Here is a 23009-nt window from a genome sequence, read left to right as displayed (position 1 = left end):
GAAACTGAAATCATTGCTTCAAAAAAGAAGGATTAACAAATAYTATTTTTCTTTTTATGTCTAAACAATTACGAAAAATATGGAATAAAGTCCATTTAAGGAATCTATCACTGAGTCACAAGCAACCCAGAAGTCAGCAGCTCCAGCTGGATGGAAGTCAATTAAGTCTTTTGTCCTGATCTGCTAATTGGAACTGCATGACATAATAATTCTCCTGGGGAATTAAGAACTCCGAGGTACAAAAATTACCCACAATGATGATCTTTTTTCCTTACAATTCAGTAACACAGGTTGCGCAGATTGCTGAAACCGCAAGATTATTCTGCATTATCTCTGCAGGTTGCATATTCTATTTCATGGTAAAAAAAAGAAAGATAATGGATGTTCAGGTTCAGGTTTTCACACAAGGAAAGGAAGCAGCATCATTAYGGCAAGTGCACTATACATCTGAGCATCATCATGAAGGCCACCAAAAAAAAAAAAAGACAGAGAAATGCCTTAGAATTACTTTATAAGAGTTCTTGTAAATTTGAGGTAGCTATACCATGCAGCACATCCTATTTTCTGGATACAGACAGCTGTAAGAAGTTCACGTCTGCATTTATGAGAATTCTTATCATGCTCAGTATTCATTTATACCATTAAGGATAGATTATTTTTCTACACAAAGGGCACATAGCTCCTAAGAACTATTTGTCTATTCCCAGGAAAGGCAAAGCACTTATTACTCTATCAAATTATGCATTTTAAGTATAACCAATTTTTTGAAGATTCTGTGAACTGCACAGACATATCAGACACATGGACCACATACTTCTCTGCAGGTGACAACAACAGTTTTACCACAATTGTCCTTTACATACTAGAAGAGAAATTCAGTCTGAGCCATAATCATTCCTTTCTCCCTTTTTTCTCTCCAGTCTTATGTGGAGAGAAAACTTGTGCACTTTAGTTATTCTGTTTTCTCTTTGGCATAGAGGAATCTCCCTTTTAATCTATGGTTGAAATTTTAATGACTGCAAGAACCTTAAATTTTCTGGAAAACATTATTGTACAAAACTGAAATAGTTGCAATTGACGATCTGTATATATAACAGTAAAAATTTATGCATATTTGGATATATAATATAGTAACAAATAAATCATAATAAATCATMTTTATATTTGTCTTTAGTGTCAGGATACAAAATATTGACAATATATAGCATAACACTTCAAGGATAATGGCAGAAATATAAATAAACTAAGAATCAAATATATTACAGGAAAAAAGTAGGAAAGCTAGGAAAGCTAGGAATATATGGTCTTTTATTTCAAAATCTATACCTTAACAGTCAAACTATATTGAATTTATATTTTGAACGTTCTTTTCTTACAAAATACAGGGGACAATTACTATCAAATACATGGTAGCTCACTGCATGTATTAAATAATTCATGTTTACTATGGCAGTTATGCTGTTGTAGTCCCAATAGTCTAAAGATAAGAGCAAAAAGATCTTTAATATTCTATTTCAGAATATTTAAAAAACTCTTGCAGTATTTTCTAGTATAGCAGCATGTCTATTGAATTTTCAATAGGAAACATTAAGATTGTATTAATTCAGAAATAAACAGGGTATTTTCTAAAGAGYTTTTACAGTTTTAGCAGAATCACAAAAAAATGAGTGACAGCCTTGCAAACTTTTAATTATGTTTATTACGTGGGTCATTATCAGTGCTAAAGTTGACAGGACAAACAATTATCCAAAACCTGGTATAGACACAACATAGTACATACATGTTATTTGTAGTAATTTCTAGTTTTCTTAAGTCATAAATTTAAAAACATTTCATTTATGAAATGATCCTTCCTAACTAAACCTAAATCCTTGCCTTAGAAATCCACTAAATTTTCAGTTTTAATCTCACTCAACCATAAACATTACATCTTTAAATTGCTGAATTGCAAGTACAGACGATACCTCCTTTAAGGATACTTTTGCTGTAAAGAAGCAATGTGCTGTATCCTTTGCTCCCAAATGTGCATGAATTAATAGGGTTTCTCAGAGAGAAGGATTTCTGAGGATTCTTCRGAGGAGCTCTGGGAATGGGTATTTTAAAATAATTTAGTACTTACATTTACTAAGTATTGTGTCTTTTTTCTTTCTCCCAAAAAGGAGACTCTAACTCTCCTGTCCTACCATATCTAGGAAGCTACCACTGCATCTTTTGAGGTGGGAGAGAAGTGCAATGTGTGGTGTTTTAAGAAAAAAATAATAATGGAAGTCCTATTATGTTTCAAAACACATAGAGACATTATCAATGACTGATATTAAGATAAATCACACAAAATGGCACTTGCATGCTAACATTTTGTGACAGTACTACTGCTTTCATAAATAAGGAGTGAAAATTAAACTTTCATAGCAAAATATTTCACTAGGCTAGATTGCAATGTTTGACATGGTCAATTCATCACTGCAGAAATCAGACAAAGCTCAGCCTGCTATAGTCAGGAAGCTCATTATTTCATTAAAATTACAGTGTATCTAGGACTCCAACATTTTTTTTATTAAAAATAATGACCAAGAAGTTGAAAGGTAATTGTCAACCTCCTTCACTACAATTTTGGTCTCCCACTTAAAAGTATGCCTGAAAAAATGAAAGTAGTCATTGTCAATAAAACTGTATAGGACTCAGTGGATAGAGAAGGCAGACAGATGAGTTCAAGGAGTTTATAATTTGTTCAGTAATACAGAGCTAGCCCAAATGTTACAGAAAGAAAAACAACATTTTTTAAACAGATCTTTTCTGTCACAATAAAAACTACAAAAAGGGTGAATCTTTATTTTCTGAATTAAAAATGGGATAGGAAGCAACTTCCCAGGTGTCTGAGCCCTGTTCTCCAATCTGAAAAGCAATCAGTGCAACAGGATCCCTCTCAGGAACCACATGAGCTCTAGCAAACCACCTTGTCTGGCTTGTCTGTACGCTTCTTTCCTATCARAAGATCCTTCAAGAACTTCATGCACTGTACGGGTTGAAATCTCCTTGTCCTTCAAAGTCTAACTTTCATCAAACTCCGTACTATAGCCTTGGAGTTTCAGAAAGTCTCCAAAAAAAAAACAATTACAGATTTTAATACAGCTAATCTTTGGTGTTTAATATTTCTAATCTTCTGTATTGCAAAGTGGCATGATCTGGTGAAAGATCACCTTGCTTGTATGGGTAAAATTTTTTCCTGATGAAGGCACTGTGTGCTGTTTTTCACTGTAGATCCAAAAATGATGCTTTCTCTTGCCTGGTTGAAGGCTTCCACAGAGACCAAATAGAGAGACCTAAAGACCTGCACTCACAAAACCATTACCAAGCTCAGAGATTCTTATAGACTTTATACCTATTTAAACATGCCCACCAAGCAGCAGTGTACTAGATCCTTAAAATTAATCTAAGCCTAAAGCTTGAAGACTTTTTTTTTTTCATTTACAGTAAATGTAAAGGTACATATATATCATCTATATATCACTAATCAGGATACCTGGATRGTGTGAATATTCCCTTTTTGAGATTTTTTTTGGTACAGACTTCTCTCTAATCCTGTAAACGACTGAGCTATGCTCCACACAAACCTCACAGTAGTGRAAAGTCTGACCATAAAAACAAATTGATAGCACCGAAGACATCATTGGTAGGACCAGTCACACACTAACTTGATCACCTTGTGTTATAGTACATTACAAAGTGTATAGTATTTATATTTATTTYCCTTACTCTTCAATAGAAGGATGCTGGAATCCATACATTTAAAATGAAACAAAAAAAAAAGCAAAAAGATATTAAAGAAAATCCCTACAACACTGCACACAATATTCAACCCATGTAGAAAGGATGACAAATTATAAGTATTGCAGATATTGCTCATACTGCCTCATGACTACTTCAAATGTTCTCTGATGCCATGATGAGGAATATGACAAAAGATCTGCAGCAAAATACAATTCAATACAAGCACTCAGTCTTGCTTAATACTAAATCGCCTTACTGAGCTTTGAAATATCTGGCACATACAAGTTACTACGTGTATGCTGAATTTAATTCCAGCCCATTAAAATTTTAAAACAATGAGCACCTTCCATATCACAAAGCAGAAAAAAAAGTGGGCAGTWGCTTTCATGGATTTTGAAATGACAGCCATCAGAATACTAGCAATTTTGAGTAACATAATCTCCTGGAAACATTGTTTGTTTTTATATACTTAGCTTACGGTAAACACAGCTAAGCACAGTCAGAAGCCACAACAAAAAAACATAATCTTGGGAAGAATAAGAGAAATGGGTCTTTCAACAAAATCAAATAAAATGTTAAGTTTCAATTTAAAAGAGAGAAAAACAGAAACCTGAACAGGTGATTAACAATAGGTTCCCTCTTCTACACCTATTCTTACATCTACAGTGGAATATCCAACACTGGTAACATTTTTAACTATGAATATGGTTCTTAGTTTTCTTAGATTCTTAGTTCAATTACCAAAACTAAAGAATAAACAAAAATTTTAGAAGTTACTGAAGTTGAATATGAATATGAATTTAGAAGTTACTGCAGTTGATATGAATCAAACTCATTTGATACAGCTCATGTCTACTTCAATTTTGCTGCAATACTAGGAAAWGCTTTCACTAAGCTGTTTGCTGCTTTGCTTATTGTTAGAGTTATGTACTCATTCCCTGATTTCTGATCTGCAATTAAAGAACAAAAGCTGAGGAGGCAAAACAGTTCTAGTACAAAACCTGACCTTTTTGTGGATGAAATCTATGAAATCTATGGAAAGTTTCCATTCTGTTAACAGCTGCTTACTAACTTTTTAATCATGCTCACCTTTTAATATGAGTATTGAAATTAATCTTTCTCAGTAATTGGTTAGCAAGGGATAGTATTTAATTTATCTCTTTCTGTGCTGCTTACACGCTCTTGTGATCTCTGTACTTTTATTTTGTCCTCTTCATTTTTTTAAGATCAATAAGAAAAAGCTTAGTTGTATTTATAAATTTTCACTTGAATGGTTGTTTGTAATTTACTAGGAACTATCTAGGATGACTATCTAGAACTGTACATAACACAAAGTTTAGTTAGCAGCATTCCTCTGGTACCTGCTTACATGCTAGTCACAACAACTAAGCTATATAAACAGGGAATAAAACTCTTCAAAATAGCTGGAAATACCACTCAGAACCATTTGCTGTAGTTACTGCTGCTTTAAAGATACACATAAGAGACGTTCGTTCTTAAACTTTATATATTCTTCACTGCCGTCACCCGAACTAGTTGGAAACAAGCTAGTTGCTAACAAGCATAAATCCAAAAGAAGTATAACTTTCCGCCACAATAAAGTCATGCAAATGTACTGCATATTTATGTTAAAATTTATAAATACAACTAAGCTTTTTGTATTGTTTAACAGTCAACAGCAAATCTATGAAAGAGACTGAAATTGACCAAAGCTCTCTTAGCTTTTATGAACGGAGAATCTTTTTGCTCTGAGATGAAGAAACAAAGACTTAGAAATTCCAAAAGGTAGATCTTTGAATTATTTATAATAATAGATTAATTTACAGTGAAGAATTTAAGACAGAATGGAGATTGGGACACCTCAAATCACTATCCTGAACAGAAGAGAGGGGGAAAAAAAAAMCCCAAAWCAATCTTGGAATGAAATGGCAAGAGCAAAGAAATTAAGTGCTTCTTCCATAAAAACAATCTCGAGCAAAGTCTATATTCTCACAACAGACTCAGCAGGAAGTCACCCACATAAAAAAAAAGAAAAGACCCTGGATCATTCAGATATTCAATCTCTTTGTGCAGATGAACAGTTTGAGTTTCATATATTCTATTAAATCTCTGGTGAGACACAGAGCCAGACTTAACTGTAAGTATAGGAATATGCATACGTGTACATGTATGTAAAAACAATGCAACATCTAAAACTACAGATGTGGGAAAAAGAGCATACAGAACTGAGGGATGGCAGATCCTTCCTGTGATGTATTCAGTAGATGTCTACATCTTACAAGTGTACAGATTTCCCATTAAGTTGAACAGACACATCCAATAAAGAGTGGCAAATTTGCAATTTCTATTTAAACGGAGCCCAGTTGCTTTAATGAGATAATTTCCAGCACGACTGTTTAAAGAAGCAGATAGAAGTATTGCAAACAGAAAACTCTGGATAAGAGAGGCTTCCATAACAGTTATCCCAAGGGCAACTTTTACACTCACCCCAGTATTTTTCCATTAAATACAGGTGTCTTAAAGGCATGATGCTGAACTGCAAAGGTCTGTGCTGTAAATAGTGTTATAGCAGCAAAATGAATTAGCAAGGAATCAGAATTCTGCTAAATACATATGCATAAATGGTCATTCTTACGGTCATTTCCTTAACAGTCTAAAATTGAAAATATAAAAAAATTAAAGACATCTGCAGTGCAACTGAAACTTTAATACTCCAAACAAATCTGGAAGTTCTGCAGAATTACTGAAGGGCTACATGATGTAACACCTCAGTTCCTCTTTCATTAAAGAACTGATATTTAACTTCTCAGAAGGAATGAGATGCAGAGCAGATGACTAGCTGTGCATCAGATAATCACAGAGTGGCTGAGTCTTCACTCAGGCACCTCTAGAGATCATCTAGTCCAGCCCCCTGCTCCAGCAGGGACACCCAGAGCACGGGGCACAGGGCAGCATCCAGGCAGGTCTGGAAGATCTCCAGAGAAGGAGACTCCACAGCCTCCCTGGGCAGCCTGTAACATTAGCTAACACAGAATCGGGCATTATGAATAATCTTTCTACTTGTTCCACTCCCTCCAGCCAATGTTTCAGTGGTTAACTCACAGCATAAGCATTAAAAAGGTAGACAGTTACAACTTTATAAAAGTGAAGACATTAAGGAGACATCGTGCAAAACATTAAAGCTTTATGTGCATTTTTTTTTTTATGTGTATGGTTATTTACAGCCATGTTAAATTACACTTGTACAAAAAGAAATCTCAATCAGTGTTCTGATGTCCAGAAAGTAGAAGAATATGACCTTTTCTTCCAATAGAGCTTAGGGTACTTTTTGCTGTCTTCATCTGTGCAAAGTCTCAAATTTAACAAAGATGTTAAATTTTATGAAATAGAAAGTTAATATATTCATTACTGATTTTTTCAAGTTAGCCCTAATTTATGTGAAAATGCTTATGTTATACCAGCTATCCACCAAATGATCCTTCTGCCTTACACAGTGTCACTGAATAACCTATAAGCTACAGCGAATCAGAAGAGAATAGAAGTTACAGGGAGATGACTATGGTGTTGACATACAGTGTTCTGGCTTACACTYGTCAGCTTCGGACAACRCAGTCCCTCAGCTTTCCAAGGGCCTTGCTATGATAAGGTGAAGGAATAAGTAAACTGCTTAAGTTCAGTGCTGACAATACAGGTGCAGTGCACGTTGGTAACAAAAACAACACACATTCCTGAAGACCACACAGTTAAGAGCACGGTATATGCCCACCAGAAGATTCTACACTACCACCGTGTAAAGAAAACAAAGGTAAGAAAGATACACAGTGAAAGGAAAATACAGCACTTCTTCACAGTATCTTCTTGCATATTTTTCCCTGTTTGCTGTAAGACACGAGTTGATAGTTCAAGTCGTAGCAAACTAGAAGTCCACTCCTTCCTCTGATTGCACTGGGTTACAAAACAGAACAGAAATGACCCTTAAAAGAGATATGTTATGAATATAGAGGGACTAAATTCTGTCATTTTTCATGCAATAAAAATGATCTCCAGCAGAGATCTCTCATCCGGTTTCTTAGAAACTGGACATAAGGAAAGCTCATGGAAAATATTTCCACTAACGGAAAAAATGTAATTCCTGGTAGCAATCCAACAGTGACTCTTTGCTCTTTAAAATCAACATTAACTTAGGTTCTGCCAAATTAACAGTATTTTCTGCTCAGTTCACCTTACTTCTTTCTTCAGCAAGTCCTCATAAACACTATTTAAATTAACACCTTCCTAAAGGGAAACTAATAACTGCTCATGTAGACAGCTTCTCAAGCTTTTAACCTGAACGGCACATTTTTCACTTCAGGGAACAGCTCTCACCATAATGTTCCAAGAATCACTGTAGCATCGCCTTAAAGCGGAGAATTTCAAACGAGGAAAATGGCAGAGAGAACAGACTCTCAGCATTCAAAAACTTCAACCTCTGAAAGTTAAATATTCTCACTGTGCTCAGTTTCCAACTATTTCCACCAGGACATCCAATTATTTCCAATTATTTCCACATAACTAATTCAGCAATTACTGTAGTTCTCTCTTATAAACACTCCAACTCCACAAAACAGCACAACTTTCCAAGAGGAACAGAAGTATGATGGAGCGATAAATAATTGTGTCACTGTCAATGAGAAATCAGAAGGGGAAACTAGGCATAAGCTGACGTATCAAATATTGTACTTTGAGTAAAGCTGAGTTAAGGAACTGGAGAAGGAAAATGTAACTTAGCAGATCCATCTTCCTCTCATTCGGATAAGGCTTGCTCCTTTATGGGCCCACCTAGAAAACTTAAACTCCACCCAAACACTGAGCTTGTGTGTGACATACAAACACCTTTGTTATTTTCATTAAAAAAAATGGTTATTGCTCCTAAATACTTGATCTTTTATGAAAGTGGTCTCTGTCTTTAAACACATAAGAATTTCTGAATATTTTTCAGGATATTTGAAGGAACTTAAAATAGAAGTAAATAAGTGCAGTAGATTTTTAAGTTTTTAATTTAGAATGCTATAAAATCTTTTAATATTGATGAAAAATTAAAGTTAGGTAAGTTATTRTCCTGATGTATTTCTGTTGTTATTTTGTTGTCGTATTAGAGTACAGAGAGTATTCCATGTTCAACAGGTCCAACGATATTATTTTTATACTCGTTTTCATCCAATTCAGTATAAAATGTAGAAGTTAAGAAATTCTAAAGCCTTCAAAAATTATATTAATAATAAAAATTTGGAAGATTATTTATGAAATGAAATCATTCTCTATGCTTGAAGATTTTCAATTGAAAACAATACTTAATTTTGCTCTCCGGTGATAGTCACCTCTTCATATCTGCTAGCTAAGCTATGAGCTAACTTTCCTAAATATGTGCTGCACTAATGTCAGTTTGTGTGCTGATGGAAACACACACACATAACCTCAACTATACACATATACACATCAGATAAATGCAGAAGGTCTCAAAAATGGGCCTGCCTCTCTTTGACATACACAGTTTAATAGACAGAGATTAGTAATGATTCAAATCTTACGTTAAAAAGCAGTAGTTTTGCAGTAAGAATGCAGTTTTGCAGTAAGAATTCTTTTGTAAGGGGTGCTGCTCTTCACAAATGAAAAGAAATTCAGATGATAGGTTAGCATTTTAAATGCTCTGCTTTCATTCTTACAGATATGTCCAAGTCTTCAAAACATTATTTGTAGTCACATATATCTAACATTTCCYGTATTTTTTTAAAGACTTTATAATTTGGTACTACTGTGCAACAGAAATTTGACAGTTTGCAACAGTATCTGCTCATTGTAGCAAATTATGCTGACAGTAACTACTATACAGTAGGSAACATACTTTTTTTATATCATGCTAATGAAAAATCTCATGAAGTTTGTGACTATCTATACTAAATTGTATTTTGCACATGGTTACAATGAGTTATTACATTTTTAACAATCATTACACATCTTTTTTATCAGAAAAAACAACTGTTTTAAAGACAATTTTAAAGACAAATTTGAAAATACTATAAATATTATGAAGTCTATCTCAAGTTTTCTGCCTGTTTTGCTTTCTCTTTGTGAATGTGTGCCAGGATGCATACTARTGCATACTAATAATGATTCTTCTCAATTGTTCCTCTAGCCATATTTATGGAAATCCTGAAAAGTTCAGTACCTCTTTGTGCTACCCACAACAAATAGCAACACTGGCACACTGCACTGCAAGTGCTCTTTTACTCTTTCACAAACACAGTTTTAACAGTTCTATTATCCCACTACTGTTTTGCAGACAAATTTTATTACAAATTAGAATGCAGAAGATAAGCAGTGTCCTCAAATGTCCTCAAATTTAATCCTTTTCTAGGTTTTATACATCATTAAAATAGAAGAGACAGGAAAGGGTTTATTTGCTCATTCTTGTAAAAGCTCACACATTTTCCCTTTGATACCATTCTTCAGTTGGCATACCACAGTGAGGCCTCCAGATTTTCAGAATTGATGTAGCTTTCAAAACCATAATCTTCGGCTTTCAAGCTCACTATTATTTGCCTTCAGGTGCAAATTTTCAAGTGTATAGGCTTCTAAGAAGAACTTTATGGCCTCAGCCAGATACTGAAAGGCTTGTAGATCAGTCATCCTCACGGTGTAAATTTCTTTTCAGGATAATGTTCCTCACTCAGAGTATACTTGTGCTTATACTCGGTTCACTTGTCAAATACAAATTTGAGGTCATCAAAAGCTTCAGGGCAACTTCAGCTATTCGAAAACTCATTTTCTATCTCTATTTTGTTGGAGAAATAGGATTTCAAATGTAAAAATAATAGGAAGCTCTACAGATAAAGAAACAAAGGCACATTATGTGCATGTTTGAGACAGCARTGACTGTGAGGACAAAGTCAATCCCACACCCTAGCATTTTAAAACACAATATCAAAGGCAAGTAATATATCTTGCTAYTGAGCTGATATGTATTCTATTCAAAACATGATTTTAGAGTTGACATTTTAAATATATAGGCTTAGGAACAGATGCTAATGATTCTATTTAAGTGTTTCTTTTATAGCAGATGAAACATTTAAACACTCTCATTTACAGCGTCTATTGTTCATTATAAGTCACAAGTCTGACAAGGGTAAATGACACCAGGCTCAGTATTCCTATTGACTTATACTTGCTGGCTTTATACTAGCACGTGTTTGTGGACCACTCTATTTTTAAGTTTTACATTTTATTTAAAAAAAAAAAAAAAAAAAAGAATGACAGACTAGATAACACCTAAATATTTTTTAAAGCCAGGTTTTCATTGGAGAGGTCAGTTTGCTGTTTTTGTATCCAGAGACCTTTTCCTGCAGCTACAGTTGAGCTCAGCTACAGCTACAGCTGTGTAATTCACATTCTTAGGAAAGCACAGAAAACAGGGGAAAAGCTCTTTCCTTTCCAAAGTAAAATGGTGTTTTACCACTGGCTTCAACAACTCTAAGAATCCACATTTTCTATAACACAATGTGTCAAAAATATAAACAGTCAAGAAAAGTAAGTTTCCAAAAATGAGTCTGCCCCCAGGTTGTCTTTGTCTCCCATTGGAGACATAGGGACAACGGACCAAGCAAACAAATCAACCAATAAACAAATAATTAATTAAATAATGCTCATCTAGGGATCCAAATTTTACTGCTTTGCTTCTTAAACTACAACACACCATTAACTATGCTCTGGATGAAGCTGAAACCACAAACACAGTCATGCAAAAAACTTTTCTCCACATCATAAACGAACTGAAATGCTCCAAATACATTTATGATGAATTTAACATGGCTTCCACCAATAGTATCACATCTCAAAAAGTTGGTCTCCCACTTTGTCCTTTCTAACATTTTTATATCCTGAAAGAGTTTTTAAATCAATCATTCCAGTATTTCCTTTCATTTGTATGTCCACTGGGATGGAGCAGCTTTGTAACAGACCAGGAAGAGAACAGAAACCACCCCTCCTATTGGGCACAAAGCAGACAGCATACTGTATCTGATAAACAAATCCCTGCTTAATTTGTGTAATATACTAAGGTATGTCCTCCAGCCATTTCATTTTTTAAGCTATGCATAAGCCTCTGTATTCTAGATGAAACATATTTGTTTCCTTTATTATATCCTATTAAATCATATCCTTTATGGATATAATCATAAAAGTCAAATTTCACACAGCTTGAAACTTACAAAGTGAGTGTCTTGTCGGTATGAGCATCCAACCACCCACGTAAAGAAAAAAAAGCAGGGAGGGGAGAGTGGGAAAGGGGAGAAGGAGAAAGGGGAGAAGGAGAAAGGGAGAGGGAGAGGGAGAGGGAGAGGGAGAGGAAGAGGGAAAGGGAAAGGGAAAGGGAAAGGGAAAGGGAAAGGGAAAGGGAAAGGGAAAGGGANAAGGGAAAGGGAAAGGGAAAGGGAAAGGGAAAGGGAAAGGGAAAGGGAAAGGGAAAGGGAAAGGGAAAGGGAAAGGGAAAGGGAAAGGGAAAGGGGGCCTAACTCAAAAAAGAGACCAGGACAGTCTTGTTTTTCCACTCACGTAAGTTCAATGTTCAACAATTGGATGATTAAAAGAGAGAGAGAGAGAGAGAGAAAGAGAGAGAGAGAGAGAGAGAGAGGATGTGTATTCCCATTGGAGTACAATAGAGAAACTACAGACTATATTTTTGTGGAATGTTCTATGCTTTGAGGTTAAAACTGAGGTGCCTTTTGCTTTCATGTGAAAGGTCAGGTACAAACCATCTACCTCTCTGTCCCTAGAAAATAAGGCATGGTAAAGCTTAATTCAACATAGTAGGTGGCATAATCTTTTTTTATCAAAAATGAATCATTTCTAAGAGAATTAATTTTTTATGAACATTACAATGTGTCACGTACATTTTTACCAATGTAGGCAAGCAGCACATAACTCATTGAAATGAGTTGGGGAAAGTATGAAAACATTTAGGCTTTATACAAAAGCAAAAACAAAAATAAAATTGGTTAAGTGAACTCATTAACTTGCAAATACAAAATCACTGTACAAAATAACTTTGAAGCTATGAGCTACTGTAAGTATAATGCAAATATTGATTTTTACTTTGGAAGCAATGAGTACATAYTGAATATTTAATAATAGAAAGATTGATACAAAACACTGATTCTAAAATGTCTAGGGAATTAAAAGTGCTTAACAGCAATTAGTATACATATCAATGAGGCAATAAAAGCAGCCTACCAATATGTTCATCTTTGCACAGATGTTATTTAATTTGTCAAAAGGAAAACATTGACTTTTTATTTCCTTAGATACTCCTTTGCAGATACCACATTAGTGAAATGTCAGCTCAGACTCTAAGGATCTCTGAAAACAGAAAATGTTCTGCTTACTTGGGTTTCCTACAACTTCAGGAGAAGGGAGACAGGCAGAGAAAGAGGAACACTTAAAACAACTATTTGCTCAAACACTGTTGCTTGCCCAGCAGAAAAATGCAGCTTTTTTTTTTTTTTAACAAGGGGGGGATGATTTTTTTTTCTCTTGTTATGAATAAAAGAATCATCAAATGTCTCTCAGATTTTAAAAGGAAGTAGTAATTATTTACTATCTTGTGTCTTTTTACAGAAAGAAGATCATTTTCAAAGGGTGTGTGTGTGTGTGTACATATATAAAAATATATGGAGAGAGAGAGAGAGTATAGGTGTGTACTCTTATACATATATTTATAAAGAGTAAAGGCAAATCTTCTGTGGTTGAAACTGATTCATGATACAATCTTACCTTAAGGTACACCCTCATCCTGAGAAACAGGAAAGGTGTGAAGTAGGTACTAGCTGCTGAAGACCAGTATTGGGAAGTCCTACAACTACGAAGGGGTAGATTTGATTCAACAGTTTACTGATGGCTGGTGCTCATGTCAGAGTTACTAACTACTAACTTTTATAGAGTAAAAGTAACATGGATAGTCTCAGCTGACTACCCCCAAGAACACAGGATATGACAGCAGAGAGGAGTGGGGAAAAAAAAAAGTAAATAATGGGAAGTAAGATAAAGAAAAACTATCACAATTCCTAAAAAAAAGAAATAGAATGAATTAACCATTAGGATTTTTCAGTGACATCAAAACTTTCATATATAGAAAGAGAAGCCCAACACAATGACATTCGTGTTGGGAATGATGTGGCATAGGCATAATGTCACTGACAGACAGTATTTAGAGAAGTATGGTCCAAGCTACTGAAGAAATAAGAGAAAGCATTTGTGAAAAATATTTAATACACAGACCTTTTTTTTCTAAAAAAAGAGAAAGTACATAAGCTATTCATATAATCCCACTAAAAGAACTAGCTTTCTTAAAAATGAAGAAAATATAAAATATTAACCTGGGGATTTTATTTCAGGTACGTTGTTCATTGTGGTACGTGTTCATCAGGTACGTGTTCATTTGCAAATACAGATTTAATTTCATGGACAGACAAGAGATGGTCAAAATAAGTGCATAACTGAACCAACTGAACAGAATTGAACCGAACTGAACCAACCTTGTCAAAAGTCAAAGGTGGAATGTGATAATGTGGATGTGAATGTGAATGTGAAAATTTAGCCCAATGTCATTAAGGTAGAAAATACGGAAACGAAAAAGCCACTTTCCTGCCCACAGAGTTGATAATATCCAATATGACAGTTGGGTTACAGTCTGTACAGTCCAATTCATTCTTTAGGTGCACAGAAAGGAGTTCCATTAAAAAAAAATCTAAATTCAAAGGAAGTATCTCTCTTTTTTTGGCATAAAATACAATTCTTAGAAAAAAAAATTCCAACAAAGTTTTGTCATGACTAAATTTCTTGATCTTCATTTCTGCTTTTTCTCTTAAGCATGTGATTTGTTACTAATGAAAAAAAGAAGAAAAAGAAAGAAAGAAGAGACATATTTTAACTGACAACAGGTCAGCCTTTCTCTCACAAAACAACATTCTTACTTCATTGTTGCTTGTTTCACTGCATCTTCTTCACTGTCATTTCTAAATGCATAGTACTTCACTTAACTTTTCTTACACTGCTTAAAGATASCTATTCACAGCTTGCCAAAGACAGCGTGCTTATGGAAATCTGAGAATTTGAACTGACGTTTTTCCTCTTAGGTGTATATGAATGGTCCAGTGTGATAAAAGAACCTAAACAGAAAAAGCTCCATTTCTTTCTGAAAATTTTGAACCTTTTTAGCTTTAAAATGAAACATCAAAAAATACATTCTCATCAAATCACAGCAATACAGAACTATGGTCTTGTCACCAGAGAAACCCATAAAAAGAAATCCATGAAAAGAAAAGATGAGCATGATGAAAAGGGGGTAAAAATTCCAGAACAGCAACATATTTATAACGAATGCCAAAATTTAAAAGCACACTTAGGCTGACCATGTTTTTCAGAAAAGTTCACATTTTTCTCTTACTACAGAAGCAGCAATATATCAGTCTACAAACGATTAAACCATTACCGAGCCTTTCAAGACGCCCTGAGACTATACTGCCTTTAAGTTACTAAAAATCTTAACTAATAAAAGCTGTCCACTACCTGTGGCAACACCACATACGTGATACAATAAAGTACCCTGGCTTTCTCTTTTTTTTTTTTTTTTTTTTTTTTTTTTCTTTTTTTTGAGTTCTTTCATCAAAATATTCATTTCATTCAAAAATTCAAACTTCTTTACTTTAAAAAAACAACACTGAGGAAAGTAAACATTCTGTTTCTGAAGATTCAAAGACTCCCTGGAGACCAAGAAGACATATGCAAAGTAACAGTCCGTAGTACCTCAACGTCAGGTAAAAAGTACATCAGTATTCAACAACTGAGAAAAATACTAGGAACTGTCACCAGTCCCTTCAACATCAGTTGAAGGAAAGAAGAAAAAGCTTTTGTTTATGAATAACAAATTAGCATCTTAAATGATCTATAGTTGCTTCATATTAAATAATGACCTATGAACTGTAAATCATGTAACTTCCTAAGTTTTGTACATTTTGGCTCCACATTCATAATCAATAATTTTAAAATAATTCAAACCTTCTCCAGAAAGTTCCTATTACTCTTACACAGTTCAAGTCACAGACATCCCAGTGAGATCAAGTATCTCAATACCTGGTAAACTAAACATTCCTGTTGTATCAGTCTCCAAATTAACAATTTACAACCAGCTGAATGTCTGTGTCTCTCTCTAATTTCACCGTACTTTTGCTGTTAATATTATCATACCAGGGAGAATTCAGGATTGTCTCAAGAACACATTGTGGGTTAAAATAAGATTTTGAGAGATGATCTCACATAGTAGCAACAAAAGAATGTTGCACCCCTTAGTGAACTGACTGCAATAAGAAAATTCAAGATTTTAATATTCTGAAGCATGAAAGCAGAGGAAAACATAGCAGACCATTTACCAGATTCCATTTTTTTATTAGGAGGTGTATTAATGCTAAGCAAAGCTTGAAATAGCATGCAGATACACTTTTTAAAACTATAGTTTAAAGTAATCAAGAAGATTTAACTAATCAAGAAGCTTTCAACTTTTTTTGATAATGAATTTTACATAAACTGTTCAGAAATACAGGCTTTAAGATTTAAAGAAATGTGAAAATAAAAATTGGGAAGTCTCCTTGAAAAGATTCCTATTTGTAGGAAACTTTACAAATTTAATTAATTCAGTAAAAATTCCATCTCCACATTAAGCAAAATTGTTACAAAACACAAAACATAACGAATTAAATGAAAATGTAATTAAAGTTTCAACAGTTCAAAATGATATAGAAAAAAAGGGCTTATATAAAGTTAGGTAGATCATGAGCGATTTTTGAAATAGCYTTTGAAATGGATACAGAAAACTGATGGTGTCATTTCCCAGTATTTTTCTAATCAGCAGCTGATCACCTTCCTTCTCTCAGAAGATGATATCAGCCTGATGTACATGCTGTCAAATTAAGTACTCATTTAACTCACTAAGAAAACATCTTTTCTATTTAACAAGCAATTTTGCTTGTTTTTTGCTAGTATATGGCAACTTTCTTGAATGGTAATGTTATTTAGGATGAGGCGCAGGACATAATTGTTTGCAGTTCATGCATTCATATTTATTTTCTTATCATCCTTTAAAATGCCTCATCAAATAATTTATTCTTTCAGCATAACACAAGAACTGCTTTGTGCACATTTTTCAATGCACCTATGGTAGACATTACTACATGACAAGTAAGTCATTCACAATTCTACTCTTATAAATAGTTTTTTGAAGCTAAAATACATCAAAATAACAAATGTGCATATATATRTGTGTACATACACACATATAAATATATAAAAAAAATACACACACATATATTTATATTTTAGATATATATGTGCACGGTGGGATATTCTGGTCTATTTAGACTTTGGTACCTTCCTCATCCATACAGCTTCAAAAGCAAACCTGTCACAGCTGACATATGTCAACTTTGTTGTTCTTCCTTTGGGGGATGGCAGCTTCAAACCATTTCTATCAAACAGCAAAGGCTTCTTGCAACAGCTGTAAACAATGTTAATGGCCTGACATTTGTTAAAGTCAAAAGCAACAGGCCAATCTTGATAAAACTCAATATATTTATTCCTTATCCTGAAATATTTTAATGCTCTGTAACCAGTAACAGTATTCACAATTCAGGTTTTGAACAGCATTAGGTAGCAAAATATATACAAAGCCTTTACTACTCACCAGTTTTAATCTTTGCAAAGGTATTCTGCTGGTGTCTATTGGTGTRCGTTCTGTAACGTTACCAAATCTGACTTCTGGGATGGCAATGGCACACATTACATGCGCCCACCTGCGAAAAGTGCCAAGATAAGAATATCGCCAAAAAGACGCAGAAATACAAGTATCAATAAATACAGTGACCTTCAGTAACACACTTTTATTATTTTCTTCTAAACTCGAAGGTCTATATTTTGTTTCACATTTATTTAAAAGGTAACTTCACATAGTTTTAGCAGTTATTTGAAATACTGCAAATATATTTCAGAAAAGAGATGATCAGCATCAAAATGATCAGAAAAGAGATGACCAGCATTCATTTTGTTAATAAACTTGTGTCAATGAAACATGACAAAGCTGTCTCCTTGCTAGTTATCAGTACAGGGACACCAGGGGTTGGCTTACTAGGGTTTTTTAGTCTTCTTTTGAACATATTTTACAGCCCTAACAATAAAAAAAAAATAGTAGAAATCTCATTGTAGTTTGAATTTTAATTTTATTTTTCCAGGTGCCTGATGYAGTTGATTTATGAAGTGCAAAGCTTTTGCAGTTATGCTATCCATATGTATACATAGACCACTCCATTTGTGAGCAATTTATCACCTACAGCATTTTGGATTAACATTATTCAGACTTCAGCAAGTACTCTTAGATAGCACACATGGTTACAGGGTCATGCATTTATCAAAGCATATATTATTCGGACCTCCTGTTTCCAGAAACAAAGGTCTAAGAGACGTAAACTGATCAGGCCATCATTGAAATGCCCAACATGGACTGGACCTTTGCAATCAGTGTTGTGCTGTGCACCTCCTGCCTTCTGGTCTCATTAGGAAGGAATGATGCTCTATCTTCCAAACATAGAGATCTCAAAAAAAAAGAAACCCTAAACTAAAAAAAAAAAAAAGAAAGAAAGAAAGAAAAAAAGGAAAAGAATTGATGTTTTAGAGTACATATTATCTAAACTATATTAGGCAAAAGTGAAGATAATAACATTTTTATTAAGAAAAATTATCTGTATGAGTTTACATCTAAAATCTTCATGGGTGAGAGAGGAGGAAAGGAATAACAGGACAAAAATGAACTCCCTTAAATCTAAAGAAAGGGACATTTCCTTCCTTAACTCTAAAATGTGCTTTATTACTGTCTATCCTGCCTCATTATTCTATTTGCTTGTTTTTCCAAGCTCCATACCTTAGCCTCACTCCACCTGCTATAGATCACATTACATAAACATCCTAGCAGATGAAGAGAAATGGGAGCTGGAGCCAAAAGAGAAGAGTCAATATGGCAAAGCAGAAACCTTTTCTCTTTTCTGCACTAAACACTGGTGCTATTTCAAATAGTCATATCTAACAAAATACCTGTAAGAATATAAGATGAAATACAGGGACCAGGCAAGCTGCTGCCATGTGATACGGAATTTGTATTAGCCAAAGTGTGATAGGAAAGTTCTATGCAAAGATGACAGCAACTACCAGCAAATTAAATTATTCAACTCAAATGAAAGCAAACAGATCATAAGTTCATTCCATTATTCTGACTATTTTATGATCCAACTTATGGAAAAAACAATCTTGCTTACAGATTTKTATCTGTTACTCTTTCTTTTCATCACTGCCTTCCTGCATATAAAATAGTAGTGCCTTAATAGCAGGAGTCTTATTACCTAAGGTTTATTGGGACAGAAATGCTATATAGAAAATAGGTCTTTAGTCCATCTGCATCTTAAGCTTTTACAGACCTGATAAACCTCATTTATACATATATATATATAAAAATATATAAAATTTATAAATATTTCATATATATATGAGATATAATTATAAATTACATATATGTGCGTGTGTGTGTGTATATATATATATACTTATATATATATACTTATATACATATATATACTTATATATATATATATATATACATACACATACAATGTTATTATATTATATATATATACCTCTCAACCCACCAGGATTCAGAACAACTATGGTGCTCCCCAGGGAAGAAGCAATTTCAGCTCTCCTAAGTGCCAAAGTTGTTATCCCCAACCACTTCTGATTCATCAGCTTCCAACTGTAATGTCCATCCTGAATCTTTAGTCAGTATTTTAACCAGGAGTGAGGACAATGAAAAAGAAAGAAGGAAAGACCTAGGTGGATTTCACACTTCTTGGGGAAAAAAAAATGTAACTTTCACACAAGTTTGGAAGAGTAGATAATGCTTAAAGAGAGATGAAGGTCCAGATTAAGCACAGATCAGGGACGCAGTGTGGTATAGCAACTGTAATGTGTTATGGAAACAGGAAGGAAGGGTAGAAATACTCYTACAGATTTCCCACTTCAGAAATCTGTAATAGATTACCCTACAGAGGGAGGTAATTCAAAACTAAAGACTTTAGCTACGTAAAGAAAGTCATCTACTTCAACCTCTCTGAGGGATTTTCTTAAGAAGAGATCTTACGAAGCATACTCCTGAAATATTTTATGTAACGCTCAGAAAAGATGTGTTTTCAAATGTTTACCATTCAGTGTTGTCAACAAGCATCACAAGGAGTGCTAAATTCTACTTAGATAAGTCTTTCTTGCTTTTATTTTCTTCTGATGAGAAAAGCAAGTAGTTAGCAATGGATTATGGGAATTTAAACTAGAATTAAATTGCAATTGAGTATTTCTATGAGCTGGTCCCAACCTTCTTCAATTTGGTTAACAGTGCTTCTCGAGGATAAGAGCTGGCTTGTAAGTTTCACATAAAACCTTCTATTCACTGGACAATTTAAAAAATCATGCAACTATTTTCAGATCACTGACAAATCAACCAGTCCAGATAAGCAGAAAAAGATATTGCAGGTAGATAATCTCATACACCTGAAGTAACTTCGCAATATATTCCAAACGGTTAAAATATCTCTATAAATAAAAAAGATCTGCATTATACTGTCATACTTACAGAGATCACTTAACTAATTATGCAAATATCCAGAATGCATAAACTGTTCCATGATTGGGCTGGAAAAAATATTACGCTACTACATTTGCCGTTTTACCTTTAAGATTATTTTATGTACCATAGTTTCATTAAAATTAACAGAAAAATACTAGTTCTGTTAATAGCAAAATGTCAGCAAAAATACTACTTTTCAGAGACTGTGTTAAAAATGTATTAAAAAACCACTTCAAATCCAGAGTAAATTTAAATTGATTCCAATTAATTAATGTGGAATACTGGTTTCTAACAAAAGTTCAGAGGTATTATACCAGATTATATAATCAAATACTTTCAGGACTACATAAGAAAATATACTTCACTATTTGGTAACACTTGCCCATGTTTGCCATGCAAACAATTCCTATGAATTCTCAYTTGCTTTCTTTAAAGAGTGATCAGCAGCATGGAACCTGGAACAAGTAAATGCATGCAAATAATAAAGTAAATGTACATTTTAGCATCTAACTACTTTCACAACATGTCAGTGGCACTTTTCATTAGGAGCATATTTAATTCTGCAGTAACTTGAGGGGATGTGGTCATGATCACAAAATAATATTGGTAAATGCTCTCTAAATGAGACTGGATTGTGAATTAAGTTTTTAAAAAGCATTTACATTCTTGAAGTACATATTACTTACTTCTTGTCAGTAGTTTGCTTTAATGCACCACCTCTCAAATTGCAGAGACAACATTCCTAAAAATACAAATAAAGAAAAAAAAAAGTGAGCTTTAACGAAGGGTTGAAAATAGGCTTTATTCAGTTGATATTAACGATATGCAAATAGTTAGCAATTACTAGCTTACAACCTCACATTTCTTGGTATTACCAAACATAATATCAAAAAGAGTTGGACATCAAAAGATCTAAGGAAAAGTAAATTTTGTATCATTCTTGTGATACAAAGTATCACACTTAAGTATCACTCTTGGACAAACTACTAGAACTAATGGAAGACACCACAAATGAAAAGGTATTCAATCAGTGCAGCTCATTAATTTAAAATAAATTATGATTACCTATAATTAACTTAATAAAAAATCCTGGGAAGTCTCTGATTTATACTCTACTGATTCAATTTAAATACCTTGAATATTTGCTGCTTCTGCCTGACAGATCTCTAACTTACAAATCTACAGAGGATTTTCTTTTTTCTTTGCAAAATTCCTTTTGCTGTGGAATAAGTTCATTTATTCAGACTGCCTTGAGATTCAGTCTAGCTCCACTTGCTTTCAAGGTACTCAGCAAAGCATTTTTCATTGATTCCCAGAGAAAATGCCAAATAACTTTTTTTTTTCTTTTCTTAAAACTATGCACTTACACAAATGCACAGCCTTATTTTTTCTCCAACCATCCTCTCTGTCTTATCAATCCCTTTTTTCCTTTCTTTTCCTTTCCACTTCACCTTTTCCTTGTCCTTTTATTGAGAGGAATCAGAAAGTATTTCTATCGCTACTTATTTCTCTTCTCTGTTTTGTTGATCTCTACAAAGAGCAAAATGCACAAAATGAAGTCAAGACACCGTCAGCCCTTATATCTATCGAGAAAGAGAAACCTAAGTTTTCTTATCGTAAAACCCCTAATAATGGAGATCAATGTCTGCCAAAATTCTAACCGAATGCTTTACTACCTCTCCTATAAGACCTGCACAACAAATTACCTCCTTGCAACAAATGAACATATAACTTCCTGTCTGAATCCAGGGAGAACTATTAACCTCCTTCTCTTTTAAAGCACCTTTTTGTGTATTTGATGTTATTGCAGAGATGTGGACAAGGTCGGTTCTTTAGAGGGCCCACAAGAGCCCTAGAACTGGACTCAACATCTTCCACAGCACATTTCAATTCGTAATAGTAAACAAGGGCTATTAAGACAGGAAATCCAACAGCTCAGAGTACCATATCTTTCAAACATTCATGAATAGGTGGTTTCAGCATAAAAAGGGGATAATTGGTGTGTTATTGCACCAATGAGTGCTTCAATTTGTACTAGTTGCAACTTTTCAAGAGAGAAAACAGAAAAAAAAAGTCAGAATTTTTCTATTTGGCTGTTGGAAAATAAGTCAGTCTATTTCTTCCAGAACAGACATTTTTACTCAATTTGTATCTTTGTGAGGTCCTCTCAACAGATCTGATAAAKCCTGCCTTGTTCAAAGCCTAACCAAGATTACAATGAAACAATTTCACAGAGGGGTGGAGAAGAAGAAAGGGGATGAAGGAGGGAAGAAAGGAGATGGGGTTATTTCTCTTCTGCTTCAAGTGCCCAGTTCCTTCATGTTTACCATTCCTAGCAAAACTGCAAGGAATCAAAATCAACTCTAAAAAATACTTACTTGACTTCTTTGTGTAAGTGTAAGCAAGGAGGGATCAAGACAAGAAACTTCCTACAATTCTGGATTCATAGACCAATTACAACTGGTCTAATATATCACCTCCTATTTCAGTTTCAAGT

The 23009-nt window shown here is 34.0% G+C and overlaps 1 protein-coding gene across 3 annotated transcripts in view; it reads right to left on the bottom strand.

Moving 5' to 3' along the window:
• The window catches only part of KDM4C (lysine demethylase 4C), a 236967-nt gene that overhangs the window by 49003 nt on the left and 164955 nt on the right, over positions 1–23009 (bottom strand). For all 3 annotated transcript variants that reach the window (XM_026039705.1, XM_026039704.1, XM_026039706.1), the window contains exons 16-17: positions 21199–21254; positions 17534–17642 (exon numbers count right to left, since the gene is read on the bottom strand). In XM_026039705.1, coding sequence (XP_025895490.1) covers positions 17534–17642; positions 21199–21254 — 165 coding nt within the window. The remainder of the gene's footprint in view (positions 1–17533; positions 17643–21198; positions 21255–23009) is intronic.

Source organism: Nothoprocta perdicaria, unplaced genomic scaffold, assembly GCF_003342845.1.
Source record: "Nothoprocta perdicaria isolate Ctin4 unplaced genomic scaffold, notPer1 scaffold_238, whole genome shotgun sequence".
NCBI classification, from domain to species: Eukaryota; Metazoa; Chordata; class Aves; order Tinamiformes; family Tinamidae; genus Nothoprocta; species Nothoprocta perdicaria.
The sequence above is the reverse complement of the archived record's forward strand: the minus strand, read 5'-3'. Positions and strand labels throughout refer to the sequence as shown.